The sequence below is a fragment of the Rhagoletis pomonella genome, unplaced genomic scaffold (genome assembly GCF_013731165.1).
Source record: "Rhagoletis pomonella isolate Grant_MI unplaced genomic scaffold, Rhpom_1.0 Rhpom_scaffold_00001, whole genome shotgun sequence".
In the NCBI taxonomy this organism is placed as follows: domain Eukaryota; kingdom Metazoa; phylum Arthropoda; class Insecta; order Diptera; family Tephritidae; genus Rhagoletis; species Rhagoletis pomonella.
Genome location: NW_023458555.1, coordinates 20,990,765 through 21,010,764, shown reverse-complemented (window position 1 = coordinate 21,010,764; position 20,000 = coordinate 20,990,765). Strand labels below are relative to the sequence as shown.

Genomic DNA, 20,000 nt, shown 5'->3' with positions numbered 1-20,000 from the left:
GCTAAGAGTCTTCTCTTGTGGAAAACAAATAAAAACCCAAGAGTTTAGTGTTTTGTTGAACGAAACAAGAGAGTTATACCTTAGAAATTATGGTTGGTATAACATGCCAAGTTCAGTGCATAAAGTTTTAGTACATGGATGTGATGTAATTAAATACTTTGATTTACCAATAAGTAATGATTTTAAAGCTATGTTTTCATTTATTTTCTTAATCTGTATTTCCACCTATTTTATCAGGTTCATTATCAGAAGAAGCCTTAGAATGTTCACACAAAAACATAAGAAAATATCGGCTTAATCATTCTCGAAAAACTGGAAGAGTACAAAGCAATACGGATTTAATGACTCGTTTGATATTATCGTCAGATCCATTAGTTGCATTTAAAATAAATATAAAACAGAGAAACAAATATTTAAAGGGTTCTGATCTCAGCTTTAATAAATACATTGTTGAAAGTGACGAAGCAGACAAAAGCATGGAATCATTTGAATCAGTGATCACTTCCTCCTCTTCTGAGGACTCTGAAACTGAGTGATTATAACAACTAGTTCGGTTTTTATTAACATATTATATGTTATTACCATATAACAGCTATTATTACTTACTTACTTAACAGTGATTATGCTTTATTTTAAATGAAATCAAAAGAATTTTTTTTCTAAAGGTTAACATGTAAGGAAAACCGACTTAATTTTTCAAATTACCATAATGTATTCACTTAGGAAGTAAAGTTTAGACGAATTTTGACTATTAAGACTATTTTTCTGAACACTTAGCAACAATGATATGCCATAATTCATTTTTAAATAATCATGTGCAAAAACTCGGTGTTTTTTTAATGGGTACCCGTTACAAAAAAACCGATTACTTTCTTAAAATTAGAGTAATATAGACACTTCAGATGTAAAGTTTCAATAAATTCTGACGACTCCTTCCTGTTTTCGTAAACACCACAATCAGCAATGATTATGCCTTATTTGTCTTTCATATAGTAATGTAAAAAAAATCTTTTTTTTTTTAATGGGTACCCGGTACCGAAAAATCGATCTCATTTTTGAAATAAGCATGGCTTAGTCCTTTTAGGTGTAAAGTTTCAACAAGTTCTGGATACTATTTCGGTTTTTATAAACATATGTCTACGATGATTATGAGTTATTTTACCTTTTTATAAAATTGTAAAAAAAAAAAAATTTTAATTAAATGGTAACAGATGCTGAAAAACGTTTTTTTTTCCTTAAATTGCCGTGATATAGTCCTTTCAGGTGTAAAGTTTCAGCCCATTCTGATGCCTCCTTCCACTTATATCAACACATATCCACAATGACTATTTTCATATAAAAATGCAGAAAAACTCGGTTTTCTCGAAATGAGTAACCGGTACAGAAAAACCGATTTCATTTTTGAAATTAGAGGGGCATAATACTTCTAGGTGGGAAGTTTCAGCCAATTCTGACCACTCCTTCTATTTTTGTCCATCATTTGTATGGAGTCGCGGCACTGTGCGGCGTCGCACAGGCTTGCTTATGTCTGAATAAGTATAAGCATATATTTCGATGATTCGAGGAATTTTCCACCCTAATTGTTTTCTCAAGTGTTCAATTGCTTGGTTTTAATTAGTTCAAACTAGCTATAGTATCTATCGGGCGCCGTGGCTGAGTGGTTTAGCATGCGTACTACCACTTCGTAGAACCTGGGCTCGAGCCCCGGTCGGGCCAACATCTAAATTAGAAAGAGGTTTTACTAAAAGCGGTTGCTCCTCGGCAGGTAATGGCAAATCTACGAGTGGATTTCTGACTTGAAAAAGAATCTCATAATATCCATTTGCCGTTCGTAGCCGGCGAAAACTGTAGGCCCCTCCATTTGTGTAACAACATCAAGTCGCACACCACAAATCGGAGGAGAAGCTCGGCCAAACACTTACTTAAAGTGTAAGCACTTAGATTTTATTATAAAATATTTATTATTATTACTGTTAGGTATATTATCTAGTAAGTAACGGTATATAAGAATGCGATAATCCGTGCAGCGCACAGTTGACGGTATCACACATAAGGTTTCAAACGTCGATTTTATTCTACTCTCGAAATGGCCAATCAGTTAGTTTATGGGCTACTGCTGTTGACAACAGCTACAGCTGCCAGTGCTGCTGCTGGCATTGAAGGTGGTGCACCTGCCAACATTAGCGATCGCTCATACCTTATCTCATTTCACGATGAAAATGGCATACCCGTTTGCGCAGGTGCTTTAATTAAAAAGAATATCGCTGTTACCGCTGGCTCCTGTTTTGCTTTCCACAATGGTTGGAAATTTGCTGTGGGTGTGCTTGGTGGTACTAAATTTTTAAAAGTTTCGGATTATACCTTCAGTGCTCGCTTCAGCTATAACACATGGGAGAACGATATAGCCGTTCTTAGGCTGACAGAATCCGTCGAGGCTAATTACTTGACGTTAGCTAGCCAACCACGGCCAACCGGTACCAGTGCCGTGCTCACCGGCTGGGATGCAAATAATACTGTGGTTGATGTAGATGAAACTATTATTAGTGCTAAGGATTGTGTTTCTGGCAAATATAAGTACAAGGAGGGTGAGGTGTTCGATTCAATGTTGTGCGGTCTGGCAAAGGACGCTGCTTGTGGTGCACTGCCTGGAAGTCCTTTGGTATCTGGAAATAAGTTGATTGGTTTGGCTTCCTGGGGTAATGGTTGTGGCGATAAAGGTAACCCAGGTATTTTCACGAACATTGAATCCTTTAAATCATGGATTCAAAACCTTCAAAACAAATTGTTTGCTGGCAAAAAATATAAAAATTAATAAAATGTAAACATGGCAATAAATTGCTATGTTAAATATTCTGTAGCCTGTAGGCGAAAACTACATGATAATTCAATAAGATTTTAATTTGCACATGGGACAAAAAAAGCAAATACCTAGCTATTATCCCGTTGAGATTGAGGTAATCAAGTTCTCCTGAGGGAGCTGCTTGTTATGCTTTCCAACAAAATTTAGCCGAAACGTCCATTGCCGATATAGTTTGAAAGAAGTTAGAGGGCTGGATAATGCTTATAGAGCAGCTTGGCTGTCACTACAGACGTGTAAACTTCTGCCTCTTCACCTACATATACTTATATGTATTTTCCACCACGTGGTGTAGTGGTTAGCAGCGCACGCTACCATTCCGCTGGGCCTGGGTTCAAGCTCGGTTCAACGGAAAATCAAAAAATATTGAACGAAAACTCTTCTCCCATATAAAAATAGATTTTGTTGATGCGTTATAAAGAAGAAAATCCGCAACACCCTCGACAGAAAAAATTCTGAAAAATCAATGGCACTTTTTAGCGACTTGAAACTTGCACTTTATTATACTAAAAATTAATCAGCTACAAAATTTCATACTCAAAATTTTTCTAAGAAACCGAGTTGAAAAATGTAAAATTTTAATAACTGTATCTCCTTAAATATTCCATCAAATTTAATGAATGAATGGCTGTACCAATTTTTTTGAAATATCGCACACCTACTGCAGAATTTCCAAGGATGGTTGTAGGCTAAAAAAACTCGAGCATGGTATGGAGATATATGAAAGCACGGGCATTCTCATGGAGAGAAGTGGAACTATTTGAAAATGGGGCGACGTGTGTGTTTGAGGGGGTCTCTCGATAGTTTCATTTCACAATTTGACCCGCCAGGTGGAGCTGTTGACGAGTTATTACTAAAAATTGTATGCATGATTCGACTTGGCTCATATTCGAAACATGTATTGACATCGTAAAGGAAAATATTGCTGTGAATAAATGTACCCGCCAAGTGGCTCAGGAGTCTAGTTATTACTAAAAATTCATATTTATGATGCGATTTGGCTCATATTCGGGATATCTACTGGTAATGGTAAGGGCAAAAAGAAGCCGACAGGTGGCGCTGGAGTCGAGTTATTACTAAAAAACGTGCATTGAGGCACATTTTCGCGAATGTCCGATTACGTCGACATGCTGCACCACTGAGTTTGTCGAAGTGCCGTGTTTTCTGACTCGCCCAATAGATATGATTTACCGATATTACTCTGCCTTAAAGCTTTATTCGGAGACACCAGGATTGAGTTTTCCAGGGGTCAACCTAAAACGACCTCCGTTAAATCAATCACCAGAACTATTACGCTCCTTGACAAGGCATTTAAGGTATTTCGTCTGAAATAAGTCTATTGGATTTCTGTGGAACAGCGATAGTCAGCCATTTTGGAATTGCCATGAGCTATACTATAATTTTTTTCCGCCAGGTAATGAAGAGGAAAAAATACTTCAAATTTATTTCGCTATTGGAGAAGGTAGCTGTTATGGTATTGGGTAATGATAATGGTAATGGTGCTGACAATAGTATTGGTAATGGTAATGACAATGGTAATGATAATGATATGGTTATTTCAATGGTATTGGTAATACAAAGAGCAATGGTAATTGTAATTGTAATGACAGTCCTCCTTTTTGTGTTTGCCTTCGTAGTCGTGTTCGCATTTGAATTCGTGCTCGTATTCGTTTTCGTGCGTGTTCATATTTGTTCTCGTTTTTAGCTCACTAACGCTGCGTAAGGAAAACACTAGAAGCTACTTTTATTTAGTAAGCAAACAAAATTTTTTTTATTAATTTTTACTTACTATATAAGCAAACATAAAACTCTAAAAATAATTATTTCTTTTCAGTTAAAATCTAAACAACGATTATTTTTCAAGAAGAAAATAAGACCCAAAAATGACGATTATTTCTTGAGCGATAAACAAAACTCAGTAAACAATCATTTAAAAATTAAAGTCTTTAATACAAGTTATAACCGCTAACTAAAAATTATTCTTAAACACTCAACAATGCATAGGTATACCCCTGGCGCCACTGAGGCTCCAAACAACTCAACGTATAAATGTAAGTGTTCAATTTTACCAAACGAAAATAGCTGAAAAAATACCAATCTTCCCATTCGCAACACAGTTTAAATCGTATCCGCAACTTTGTGCAATTTACGTTGTTATTCAAGCAAACAAAAGTGGCCGAGTGTAGAAAAAATATAAAAAAAAAACAGAAAAGTAGCGCTTACCTACGAACTAAAGCTATTGCCAAAGAAAATACTAGTACTTCCACAAAGTACAAAAAAAAAGTGGAGAAAATTACATCTACACCAAACGAAAATCATATGGATTGCAAGCTAAAAAACAGGAAGCAGGAAAATGGGGCGACCATTATGAGTTTGCTGAGTTGCAAGCTGATTTCGATTATTGACTGCACTTCCTGCTTCGACACAACACACACTGAATTATATGTAAGCATGCTTGTGTGTGTAGGTACTATGTGCGTATACATATGTATATAAGTACGAGTAAGTATATGAGCGCATATTCACTTCGATTGGCAACAGGAGCAGCAGCAATGGCTTGGAAGCGCAGAGCGAAATTCACAATTTCCTATATCGTCCGAAGATGTTTGCCTACCAACTGTTATAAAGTAAGAAAGATCTATGCTACGTACATACATATATATGTACATATGGATAGTGGAAGTTTTCGAAGCAGTGCAGCTATGTTAAGGTGGACACGAGACGCATGGCAAGCGGCATAAACGTAAAGCGATAAACGAAAATGCGAGATGAATGAATGTAATGTGTAAAGTGCTCTTGCATATCCATTTGGCGTATAATCTTTGAAAATGGATAATGTTTGCTTTCAATTTTCAGCTTCCTTGCTTTGGTCCAAAAACTAATGTTGGATGAGCACAATGGCGACAAGCTGGCGAAAGAGATGGTGATCGAGATGGCTATGGCGATTGCAATGGGTATGGCTACTGGCGGTGGTGACGTTGAAGGTGTTGGTTGGCGTTGGCAAACGGATATTATTGCAATATGAGAATTCTAACAAAATACGAGAATAGAAGAATGAGACACAATAAGTGCTGGTAGTTTAAGTGAAAATAATAAAGCATGAAATTAATAAAAAATAAAAAAATTTTTTAGAGGAAGCAGTGAGTGATTGAAGACTTTACATAGATTGATTAAAGGAAGCTTCCAAAAACTTTTCTAGAGCTTATATATGCGTCAGAGAAAAATTGAAAAAGCGATTAACTTAAGTTTGAAATCTAATCTGAGATTGAATATCATCCCAGCCAAAGCAGCTATCATCAGCAGGCGGAAAAATCTCTCAGATATCCACCCTAGTATACCACTGCCAGCCATAGTGAGAGGAATGTGCTCTTTAGCGAAATATGTCGCGGTCATCTTTGATTTTGTTATTTGTTGTGCAGAAGATTGGCCGAACGGCTGCCATGTTCACTTGTCCTATAGCAGCCTTTGAGGTCATCTTCGAAATGAAGCTATTACACAAACTGATAGAAAATATCACAAGTAAGGTTCTCTTTAACCCTTTAATGAAGACACTGGTATAGGCACAGTGATTTCAGGTAGGTAGCAAAGTGGCCTGGAACCAGACAACTCCATAAAACACTTTTTGGTCACATACCCAAAAAGTGGTACACTGAGAGTTCAAGAACTGATGACGGGCCATTAGTATGACTTTATGGTGCTAAGATCAAGGCCAGGTGGCAGCCCAACTTTAGACAATCGTACGACCACTTATCAAGAGTATGTAGATTATTTCCGGAATGATAACTGCACGTTAGGAAAAGCGATGGGTATCCAAAATCGAGTCAGCTCAGAGAGTTTTGGGGCGAGGGCTTTAAACTTTATTCTGGTGAACGACGGGGCGGCTGAGTAGGAAATGCTATAATAACTCCAACTCGTCGTTCTCCAAAAAGTTATGAAAATAGGGTCCGTGCTATATTAATTCGCACCGTTTGGGTTTCCCACGGACAGTGCCTGGTTTGAATACCTGGCAGAATCGAGAGTTGGCGCTTAGTCAGCTGAAGAAGTGCCGTTGACCGCCAGAAGGCCTTTGCAATTTTGTATTGCCGGAATTTTGCCCAGCGCTCGCTGTTCCGACTGTGAGCTCATCTGGTTAGGAGTAGTTCCCAAGTTGGCATAAGAACTCTTATGCCCTACGTTTCAGGAGTGATGATTTCAAGGCCACTCTACCTGGATAATTCATCAGTCAGAGAATTTTCTGCAAAAGTCCCTGTGCCTTGGGACCCACATCAGTTTGATTTGAAAGTAACAGAAAGCGATGGACAGGAGATCAGGTATTCTCTGGCCATTTTCGATCTTACCATGAGCCATCCTAAGGCTCGCAGAGCAGATGGTGCAGAAATTAGGCAGACTTAACTTAATCCCCTGATTCCAATAAGGGCGGTTATTGCACACGCTCTCTAGCTTCTTAACTAGAGTAGAGCTTTCTAGATAAACAATAAACTCTTATAACACAATAGGCTTGATTATGGCTTCAAGTTACCAAAAGGTCTCATCTATTCCTTATAGTGCTTCTACAGCAATTTATGTAGAGAAACCAATGCCATTTTTACAAGACTCCCAATATTTGGCTTCCATGATAGCTTTCTGTCAAATATCGCGTCAAAAAACTGGACCCTTTCCGGAAGCACAAGTGAAATGTCACCTATCAAGGTGCTTTATATTTCCTGGTGAGCAAATGACGAGCTCTGTCTTTTCAGTATCTAAGCAGGCTCTCAGATAGCAGACTAATTTATGGTTAAGCTTAAGCTGCATTAACATGAAGCGAATTTCTAGACGATTCAACATTGTTCAAGAAAAATCGCTCGTGTAAATGGTCATTCAAAATTTGCTTGCCTCAAAGTAGACAGCAAGTGATCTTTTGCAGGCGAATATCGCCAAGTAAAGACAGCTTTAGGTAGCCTTGACCAGGATTATACAGAGTGTTCAGAAGCTGTCAGCTAATAATAAATGCCACGTTGTCAGTGTAATAATCCGGAATCCCGTCGTTTCCAGCTCCTCCAGGACGTCGCTTGCCATGATGATCTAGGGAAAGGGTAAGTCTCCCTGCGGCCTGCGTGGTGTTTCTACTCACAGAGGCGCTACCCGACTCGATAAAATATTTCTGTCCTATAGCATGTGGAAGTTAACCCTAACCTAGTAAGTTGTTCTCGATTCCGAGCTTAGTCAGAGGTTTACTATTGCCTTTGCTATTTACTATACCCTTTGACCCCATGAATCCTACTTCTTGGATACACGTCAATCAGTCAATCAATGGCCTTAAATTGGACGAAAGAGAGGTTGATTGGCATAAAATTCTTCGGAGACCCGTTAGAAATGGTTTTCAGAATAAACGTTAACTTTACAGTGGTCCAAGCAATCGGAAAACAGCGGTCTGCGTAGCTGATTGATTGGCATGAAATTCTTCGGATACCCGTTAGAAATGGTTTTCAGCATTCAGAATAAACGTTACCTTTACAGTGGTCCAAGTAATCGAAAAACAGCACCGGTCGACGTAGCTCGCATACACAATCCCTTGCCATTGTGCTGGAAATATTTTATTTGGGTGCTCCCCACTTCAGGGGCCTTGAAGGGCTTAAAAGAGTTAACCGTTCAATGAGGTCAGCGCTGTACCAACACCGGTAAATGCACGTCGCGCTCAAGTGAAGCGCATTCTAGCGAGGATGCACCTGAGTCTCCTTTACGACCAGTTTTAAGCCCTTCTTATCTTAGACTTATAGATACCCAGTCCGATCCTGTAAGGATCCCGGTCGGGGTGTAATCCACTGTTCCTAGCTCTATCGAAGACGTGTCTGCTGAATGAGATCCTTCGTCTATTGGCGCCGTCTAACTGTATCGAGCTTTCGATGGCGCTAATACATGCTGATGTGCGCTGGCTTGGACATGTCGTAGGTATGGATGATGATGCTTTTGTTCGACACCCATGGGTGGACAACAAAATGGACAGAAAGTAAGGACCAAGTGTAGAAGGGTTGACAGATTTCGGTATGAACGAAAGGTAGATGTAATTGTCGAAGTTTTTTTGATCTCGACCGAAAACCGATAAAAGATTGTAGTGACAAATAAGAAGAGGAAGAGGAGTACAAAATACCCTACATCGTATGTAGGTACAACGTCGTTAAGGCTTACAGGTTTACAAGAAGACTGAGAGGTTGGCAAAGAAAGCAACAGCTACTCGGCAAATAGGACCAGCACACTCCCTTGGTGTGGGACCGCAGACTAGATTTGATGGCACCAGCATCCATCATATCTACCAATTTTGAAGCTTAAAAAAATTGGAAGTTGAAGGTGGAAGTTAAACTTACCAAGTCCACACTTAATTTCGTTCGCAGTCGTTAACAGAATGAAAGTAACCACTTGTGGAACAAATACATAAGAAATTCAAATTCAGTTTAAATTTAATACAAAGCCAATAGTTTGCTTTACCACGCATGCCCTGATGCAACAACAAAACGCCGCCCAAGAACGATTTGCAAATATTAAGTGGTGTAGGTAATTGTGCATGCAGGCCAAAGGAACCATGGACCAATAGACCGCCTAGCAGATATACTGGTACACATAACTATTTTAACAATCAGAAAATTATTCATGTGGCACAAAGGCAAACAATTCCCTAAGAAGCCCGGCGCAGCTATGGTGCAAGCTCCCGTTGGTGCTTCGTGCAACGATTTCAGCAATCAGCGTCAAATTGTAGATAGGTTTGCTAAGAAAAGGAAGCAGCAAAGTTCATGGTCGTAACCAAGGCGTTCTGAGGAAATAAAAAAAAGAGTTCTACTTATGTATGTATGTGCTCGAAAGCATGAAATAGTATGCAGTTATGTACTGCGTTTATAAGTAAGTGTAGAAAAAAAAGGCGAACTATTGTATGCGGGCAATTTCCTTTCAATGCAAAGTGAGAAAAAGCAGACAATAAATCGAGCACATAAACTATCTATCATACATACATACATAAATATATTCGATTTTATATAAATACGCACATGCATTTGTACGAAACGTTGCTGCTAAAATTGAAATACTCGTAAAAAATACATATATGCAAAACTATAGCGCATGGGTCGCAAGGAGCCTAAGGAGCAACATTGTGCAGAAGTAAATATTGAAAATAGTAAACTTGTGTGTTTGCCAGAATAATGGTGTATGTACGAGTAAATACTACATAGCAGCGATCAAGCGAAATTGTGCTGCAATAATGGAAAAATATACGAGTATAAGAAAAATGTTTATTTGGAAAAACTACTGACCGACCAGCTATTTATTGTGTCTGCGTTAAGTTGAATGCAAAATACGATCTTAAGCTGGTTTGCTTTTGTAAACACACACAACAAATCAGATTGGACAATCAAACCGTCTTAAGGTTGGATGCATAGAAGTTTTCTGCTGCCTGAAAATCCGAAAGTATATTGAAGTGTCGTTGATATAAGCTTTAAATAAATGCATATTAAGCTGAAAAATTGAAATTTAATCCAGTTTATTCAAAACTGATTAGCTTGGGAAACGTGTGAAAGTATGAGAGCTAAAGTAGGACAATGTTTTTTACTTTTAATTGTGAGGCAACACAAAACGCAAGGCCGGAATTATGTGCACAGCGTACGACGTGAAGCTCACAAAGTTTCTCCTTTCTCTCAAGGAGAGGGACGCTGGGCTACTGGGCGGTGTTCTAACAGGAATTGCCTGCTGGTGTCGCGCGCCTTTAAACTGGCTCTGACAAATGATAGGATCTGTAGAAGATGCAGAACGACAGAGGATATAGTGAAGCATATCCTCTGCTAGTGTTCTGCCCTTAGCAGACTGCAGGTTAGTCTGATGGGAGCAGGTTTGCTACCTAATCTGGAAGCCGCCACCAAGAGCATAGCAAGATGTTCCAGTTTGCCAAGAGGACTGCGATTTTCTTCAACATTTCTTCTAGTACGTATTGATTAGCTGTTCAGAAGGGTCGTGGTTTATTTGGTAATGCGATGGACCGTAATGGTTTCTGCGAAGCCACGCAGTGACTGGCAAACTTACTTAACCTAACCTAAAAACTACCTTCGAACTGAAAGCTGTATTTTATGCTGGAATTGCCAATTTAATGGAAATTCGAGATATTGACCATGCTCTGGAACCTCAAGACTATTTCGTTGGCTGAGAGGAAGATCGACCTATCTCGGCAGCCAGTTCGAAAAAGCCCTTTCTCAGAAAAGTTTTTTCAAGAACGCCCTACTTCAGAATTTAGTTGAAGAACCAAGTGGCATTTACCCTATTGTGTTTTATACATAGATACCATAGGCTAAAACACTTGGTGAATTACAAAATTTAAAAAATCATTTCGACACAAAAAATCATTTTCACAAAGAAAATTTGCGGTCTTATTGAATAAGGACAATTAATCCCAACGGACACATGCCGTTTAAAATAAAACTCAAGCCGAAAGCCCAGTTTTTGATTTATATTTTTTTTTTTTACCTACTAAATTGTGCCATGAAGTATTTTTCGTTTTGCTTTGCCATTAATTTTCTTTCGAGTTAATGTATTTTTAATGCTCATTTGAGCGCACTAAAAAAAATAAAAAAGCAACACTGTACATACATGCTAGTTGTGCCCGCTGTGAGTGTAAAATGTATTTGGGCATAGCAGGGCAGCATTTGATAGGTTAAAACTGCGCAATGTCACACTAAAGCAAATGTGTGCAATATAACACCTTTTCATCATACAGCAATCGCCGCTTAAGTGCAATGAGCAAGTTTTTAAAAGAAATTATAAAACAATGTTTTGTTGATATAATTTTACTTCATACAACATAAAAAATGCAGTATTTGTGCTTGCATATAGGCAACAATTATTAAAGGTAATATAACATTCCAAACGGCTTCCTGGATATTGGAAAAAAAGGAGGTTAGTACGAAAGGACGCGGTTAAACACTTATTTGAATTTAATTTAAGGCAGTACTAGTTAGCTGGCGAGGCCGAGTGTCTAGTCTACTTTGAGACTATATTTGATTATTGGGCATATTTAGGCTGCGGGCGTGAAGGCCTGGTTCCCGCTTTACAGCATTTTTAATTCTAAGAACGTGGTCGGAAGAGTCGAGTTTCCGTTCTGCGTTGTGTTATCTGCTTGTATAGCCTGGGGGCCGGAAAGCACAAGTTGCTGATCCTCTGATGTGATCAGGCGAAAAGTCCAAGATTCCGATCCGATTCATTATATCCTGCTTTGTTTTTGTTTACATGGAAATATATGTACATGTGTATGCAATACAAATGTCATTTAAATAACATTCCGAAACTAAACCTACGTGTCAACTAAATTTTTATCTGAAATTGGCCCTAAGAGTAATACTTGAAACACAATAGCTTTTGGAATGGAGACTTATTTAAGTATCCGAAAAAAACTTTTTTAGTTTTTCACTGGCAAAGTTACACTTCACATTTGCGTTACATTTCATTGCGACTTAATAGGAGTTATTAACAATTTTTTCGCTAACATGGAACACATCATGTTAAACTAATTTATTTTCTATTGCTAAAAACTTTATCAGCCAAAATAAATCAATGAAAGCTTATATATTTATACTTTTCCTTGTTGTAAATAGTATCGAAAACTGTAGGTTCGTCAAAAATTTTTCGACACAAGGAGCAAAATATTAAACACAAAATGAAGTGGCTGAAAGATATAAAGAATACCATAATCACCAATACGTACAATATTTGAAAGGACGAACAAATCGGACTGTTTACTTTTCTGTGGAATCGACTATATGTTTGCTGTTGTAGGCTGTTTGCCAATTTATTGCATATAGCCAAGTAGATCGACCAGCATAATTTAATTTAATATATTATAACTCCATTTCATTTAATTTAATTTTTGAATTAATTTTTATTTAATTTAGTTTTTTAATTTTATTAAATTAAATTAAATTTCGTTTCAACTAATTTCATTTTATTTTGTTTTATTTTATTTTACTTTATTTTATGTTAATTTATTTAATTGAATTTTATTTATATAAATTTAATTTATTTTATTTTAATTTTGTTTAATTTAATTGAATCGAATTTAATTTTACTTTATTTTATGTTAATTTATTTAATTGAATTTTATTTATATAAATTTAATTTATTTTATTTTAATTTTATTTAATTTAATTGAATTTAATTTAATTTAATGTAATATAATTTAATTTAGTTTAGTTTTATATTATTTTATTTTATTTAGTTTTTTCTTTCCTTAACTTTTGTTCCACTCTATTTTAATTTATTTTATTTTAATTTATATTTTCCTTCATTTTAAGTAGCTTCTAAATTTGTGGGCAGTTGTGGTCCACTGTGCACAATTGCTCAACGAAGATTACGGCGCGAATTTAATTAATTACATTTTTGTTACCGTTACTGTTGCTCCATCTACATATTTGCTGACAATTAAAAACTAATAATAAATGAAAATTTGATTAACGACTTCTATTTGAATTTTTTTCATTATCTCTCCACTGCACCGTACTCCATTTAGACGAGCAGTCCGCATTGTCAGTTGGACACTTCAAAGTCTGCCAGATATCAGCGTAAGCCTTGAATAGCAATGACGACCACCAAGCAATAGTTAAGCAAGAAGAAGAACAAAGCAAAAAAAAAAAATACCCCTAATACCGTTAAATCGTGTTCCACATTCAATTGAACCTATTTCACGCTTTTCCATGCCAACGCAATGACCTTTCAGCAAAATGTTGAAATGTAGGAAATGGCGTACATTTTTCAATTAAAATTAATCTGACAATCAAAATGACAGTAAAAGAGGCGCAGAAAAGTGCCAATGCAAGTGGGGTGGGCTAGTGTAGGCGGAGATGTTCCAACCAGTAAATAGCGCTGCCGCAGCGGAGCAAGCTTCGCGTTGTTGAGTGAGTGCCTGGAGTGTTGGCACTCGATCGTCCTGCCATCGTTGTTTGCAATTAAGTACTCGCCGCTATCTGCCTTTGATTACCGCCAACCGCATTGCCATAGCCGCGCCCAATTGCAATTGCAACAGCGACGCGCGAGTGTTTGCATTCGTTGTGGCTGCCACAGCCCATAATCTAATTAAAAGCATAGCCCTCAATGTGCCTATATGCGGGTTTATCCAGTTGGTTGACATACAAACATATCTCCACACTTACTTCAACATGCCCCTACTTATATACATACATACATAGTTGAATATGTATGTATGAAAGGACGCTTGAAAACGCAAATGCATTCCGAGTGTGTAAGGAGTGGCTTACAGCAGGTGTGCACCAAATTGGTAGGTGATTGAAGATAGGAAGTAACTTTGGGTGAGGTGCAAAAAATTACCTCAATTGGTAAACGGAAATAGTTTGTCTTAATTTCATTACCGTCGCCGTAGCCGTAGTCCCAGCCGTCGCCGTTGCCGTCGCTGACGCCATTTCCATCTTATCGTCCATTACCATTTGGAGGTAAGTGAATCGATATTTCAAGTAGAACTGACGACTGGAGCGTGTCTGCGTACCTATGTATGTAGCTTTGTATGTACCATTTTTGCGTAAGTACCCGCAAATTGATTGCCGGAACGAATTGTGTTTTCTTTACTGCTTATGTGAGAAATTGATGTTGTTTTTGCTGCTGTCTTGAGACACTATTAATCACAGTAATTGTAGAGTCGATGGTGTTCACAGAGATCGGAAACGAGTAAGAAGAGCAAAGCATGCCAAAAAGCCAACGATTAAGGTGGGTTTATACCACACTTACTTAAAATAATAAAAATAAATCTATAAAGGTTGGCGTGTCCAAAATAACTGCCTTTAGTGAAAATATTACAATCTTAAGGGCGGTTTTCTCAAGTAGATTTAAAAGATTATCTGCCCCTTAAACCTAAATTTTGTTCTGAAAAGTATGGTCCGTTGTTTGGAAGTACCAGAATAAGAAGAGAGAGGCCCATGAAAATGTATACTTACATGTATGATGAAAACGTCGAGCTGAGTCGATTTAGCCATGTCCGTCTGTCCGTATATCCAGATGAAATTTGGTAGGTGGGTGTATTTTTATAATCGGACTACTATAACATATAGCGGCCCCTGTGGTGTAGTGGTTGGCAGTGCGCGCTTCCACTACGCAGAGCCTGGGTTCAAGCCCTGGTCAAAGCAACATTGCAAAAAATATACATAGAGAAAGAAGGTTTTCTAAATTTTCTGCTTTTATTTAAGTCGAACTAGCTTTTTGAAAAGGTGGCAACCCTCCCACATATAATTAAGGAATAAAGCTCTTTCAAAATTTTTTCTATCGGTACCCATATTGTAATAATTGATTTAACTTATAAATAGTTTGAATTCAAAATTTTATGAAGTAGCAACTTTTTTTAATATTTTCAAACTACAACCGCTCTCGTCTGCTACCCATATCGGAATACATATTTAAATTTTCTAATTGCCTTAACTTAGGTTGAACTTGATTTTTTAAACGGGTGGCAACGCTCCCACATGTAGTTTAGAAATACAGTTTTTTCAATGCCATTTTGCAAACCACATCCTCTTTCGTCTGACATCCATATCAGGATACATATTTAGACTTTCTGCCTTTATTTAAGTCCAACTTGACGTTTTAAACAGGTCGCAACCCTTCTACATATGATTAAGAAATAAAGCCTTTTTAAAACTATTTCGATCGATACCTATAGTGAAATAATTGATTATTATGCGCCTTATATGAAGCTTATTTTATACGATCATAAGGTTTATAATTTAATGCCTCAAATCTGCAAGAAAAGTCAGTTATATGAAACAGTCCTTATTCCATACCTAATAACGCCGTGTGATGTCATCATAAGGTTTGCTCTCTTTCTCTGAGAGTTATTCTTATCCCTAAGTCTTATCGATCGCTTCGGAATTTTATCTTTAAAACACCGCCTCTTGATTAGTTCTCGTGCAATAAGCGTTTTTGTGAAGCTCTAAAAATTACAACTACAACATTTGAACATGGCATCCATATCGAAACGTAAGACGTATTCTAAGTCAAAATCTATAGCAAAATCGATAAAAAATATCGTTGACCAAATCGGTAAAAAATCGATAAAATATATCGATTATTATATCGATAAAAAATCGATAAAAATATCGATTATTATATCGACAAGTGCCGAGAGGCCCGAAAATCTCTAAAATCCCGAAATACTTCACAGATTTAGTATCTGTGTCTCTATCTATATATCGTCGTTTAAAGTACAAAACCGCGTATCGTGATTTTGCAAAACCGCGTAACTAAAATTTGTGCCGAAAATGACAGGACATTATAAACTAGGGGAAACTATTTAGATCGTAAAACATTTCTTGCGCGCTTTCTGTCTTCAGATGCTGAAAGAGTGACCGAGGTAACCACCAACAGTAGGCGGCATAATCTAGTACACACCTATGCGGTATCGTGCTTGCTTTGGCCACAGCTCGACAAACGAAACACAACGAAATTTGTTAAGGCTTTCAAAACCAAACATTCCTATGACATTGTCCGCCAGCTTTGAAACCACGTATAAAGCTTTTTGCATAAGATGCAGAGATGCATCTGAAAGTGTCTATCACTTCGCAGAAAATGACAAAAATTTTTGAGGACTATTTCATGATGAGCCTACATAGCTTAGGGAAAGCTCCATTGGAATGGCTAAAGAATCAGCATGATTTAAAGGCATGTAGGGATACACAAGGGCAAAGCCTTGCCAAAAATGGTATATTTCGGCCAAAATTGCAATCGCGGCCTCAATATCGTATGTAAATGTTAGCATGCAATGTGAAAACATTTTTCATTGGTAATTAACATTCCTACAACCCTATAATCCAGTAATGCTTCGTGTTAAGAGCAGTCGAATACAAAAAAGAAAAAATAAAAAAATGTAATTAAAAGCGTAATTAATAATTCTACTATAGCGAGGGGAAACGAACTACTACAGCATTCTAAGAAAATTCCTTTTCACTGGAAAAGGTACAAAATTAAATAAGTGCAAATTGTGGCAAGTCGGAAAATGCGTTCGTCGCAAAGCAGGGCATCATAGCATATCACGTTGCACGCTGCAGTAATGTGAAACGCAATTAAAACGAAATTTCGACGCAAACTTAAAGTAAGAATATAGAAGTACATACTTGTATAGTATTTATAAAAAAATGCTTGTAAAAAATAGCGAAAGAAAAATTGTAGTCTAAAAAGCTGGCATGCAGCTGACCAGCCATGAAAGTCATTTGTTGTAATGCTAACCAGAAAATTACAACTAATGTCTCATGACGTCCCAAGGGTGCTGTATTGCTTATTGCATGTTGGTCATTTCAGCTCTTTGGCTGCTTTGGTTAGACAAAGATTTTATTTTTTAAATTTTTCAGTTTTAAGTACAGTTGAGAAAATATAAATAGGGACCCGACATTTTAAAAATTTTGGCTAACTTTTGGTCGTTTATTTAATTTTTTATGAAAGTATTACTCGTTATCTAACAAAAACCAGGCAAGTCCGAATTTCAAACTTCGTACAAAAGAAATTTCGAGCTTTTTAATTCGATTTCTATTAAATATTTTGAAGTTTCGTAGCCAATTTAATTTTAGTATAGTAGAGTGTAAGTTTTAAGTGGCTAGGCCTTATCGATGATTTTTGGCAATTTTTTTGTTGAAAGTGTCACGCTTTTTCTTTCATATAAAAAAATTGTTGAATATACTTTTTATGGAAAAAAGCGTAAAAATTCATTGCCAGCCATGAGGACGTGTTTGGTATTTTTGTAAAGGTAATTTATTCACTTAAAAGAATTGGATTGAAATTTCTCTATAAAATGAATGATGCGCCGCCAGGTAGCCACTAAAGTCGACAAATTATGTACTAAGAATATTAGAAAGAGCATAGCCATGCGTAAGTTCTTTATGGAAACAAATGTAAAAAATACATTCTTTGAAACAAAATGTTGGAAAGTCAAATTTAGTTAAACTAAAATAATAATTGCGTCAAACCAAAGATTTACGACATCGTATTTGTTCTTTTATTACAAATGCATACATCGTCAATCAGTGTTTTGATTACATTCCTTTGAAATTACTGGATTCTTAAATTAACTAAACAATATTTTTACTCTTCATTTACTTCTTACTTAATATGTCCAATTTTTTCTTTTGTCTGATACCCATATTGATATAAATATCTCAGTTGCCTTATTCCCTTAATTAAAGTGAATTTGATTGATTGGTGTCGTTTAAAAGTAAAGCATTTTTAAAACCATTTCAAGGGATACCCATATTTTAATATATAGTTCATTTAATTGACTAAATAATTTTAATAAAATTTGTACAGGTGGCAACCCGTTTCCAAAAAATAAAACTCTATTGCACATTTACAGGCCAAGCCCTGTCATTTGACACCTCACTTTTGAAAACAGCGACATTTTTTTCAAAATTTTCTTTTTGATGCCGAAATATTCCTTGAGCGTATAGACGCATTTCTGCATCAAAAAGAAAAATTTTAAAAATAATGTCGCTTACGTTATTTTGGCGGTTAGGGCTCGATATATACATATCTATGTAAATGCCACAAGAACCCAAATTTTCAACTTCCAATTTCATTTACAGTGAACGTGTCAAAGTAGTTCAAAAACAAATAGCCATTTTTGAATTTAGCGTCCTTAATTTTACTAAGGAGCGAATTTTCATTTAAATCCGCCCATAATTATATTTTTGCCCAAATTTTGTATGAAAGGGAAGCACTGTGCGCCGTCAACAAAAACAAAAAAAAAATCCCAAAAATCAACGGTATTTTGCAGCCACTTCGAACATGCACTTTCTTTTGCTAAAATTTCATAGGCAAAAAAAATGCATACCAAATGTTTTCTAAAAATTCTGATTATGATTTTTACAAAAAGGTAGAAATTCGGACTTGCATGGTTTTTGTTATATAACGTGCACAACTTTAATAAAAAAATAAACATGAAAATAATAATAATAACAATTGCCAAAAAACAACGGTATTTTGTTACCACTTCAAAATTCCACTTTTCAAAAGCTCGAAATTTTGCCGAACTTTCGTAATTTTTGCCGCAAGTCTCAAATTCGGACTGAATGGGTTTTTCTGGACAACGGGCAATATTTGCATAAACAACTAATAAACGTTAAATAACCGAAAGAAAAATAGAGAAAAACTTGTTAAAATGTCGCGTCTCTATTTATATTTTCGCCACCGTATATATATGTATATCCTATAAAGTATCTCATATTTTGAATTTTCCTCCACAATCGTCTCACCGTCGCTTTCAATACAAAATTTACCGCCGCGTATATCACAACACATTTTTCGCTGTTGTTATCCTTGTTGTTATCCTCATTGGCGTGTGGAAACTTTTTGTTATTCTTCTCGCGTTTAGCTCGAGCTTTCCAGATTGGCAGTGTTTCGTTAGCTTTTGCGATGCACAGCAAAATACAAGAACGCTAACTCGTTTTGTCCATTTCGTCTTCGCTGCTTTACCGCAGAGCTGCACGGAACATGACAAAAATATTAAAAAAAGCAACTAACTAAATTTTCACTAACTTCACGCTACATGTATGTGGTTTGGTTGCTTCAGCGCACTCCGCGGAGTCTGCTACGCACACCCAAACACACACACACACACACACACACATATACATACATACATACATATTTGGCACAAAGTCGCCTCTGCCACAATTTTATCTTCTCCACTGATTTCTCCTACGCAACGCGTCTGCTGTCCACATTGTTTTAGAGTACTGCAAATTTTTTAACGGTTTCAGTTTTCATTCGCCACCATCGTCTTCTTCTTCTTCTTCTGCCACTAACTTTGTCTTGGCATTTTTTCAGTGCTTTGCTTCAGCGTTGGTTGGCGGTGTTACTTGCGTTGATTTAATTGAAATTCTTTGAAGGTTTTCCACATTTACGGTTTGGCTTGATCCAATGCGAAGCATTTGGTTTCCTTTTTCACAAGAGTTATTTTTGCTTTTTTTTCTTGTCAGCGCGCGCTTGTCAGCGTTTGGCTTTGTGGCACTTGTACAACGCAAAATTTGTTGAATTATTGAAATTATAGCCGCGTGAATGGCCAGTCATTAATTACGAGCCGTCAAAGCCGCGTTTGGCTGCGCTATGCTTTTTTTGTGGTGACCGCTAATAAAATGCCTTGAGGATG

General features: G+C 36.8%; 1 protein-coding gene across 1 annotated transcript; it reads left to right on the top strand.

Annotated features, from left to right (window-relative positions):
* The first annotated feature begins 2,048 nt into the window (after positions 1-2,048).
* LOC118750925 (trypsin theta-like) lies at positions 2,049-2,868 on the top strand. Its single transcript, XM_036485675.1, has one exon. It carries the CDS (start codon positions 2,087-2,089, stop codon positions 2,810-2,812), a length of 726 nt encoding a protein of 241 aa, XP_036341568.1. The 5' UTR covers positions 2,049-2,086; the 3' UTR covers positions 2,813-2,868.
* The last annotated feature ends 17,132 nt before the right edge of the window (positions 2,869-20,000 follow it).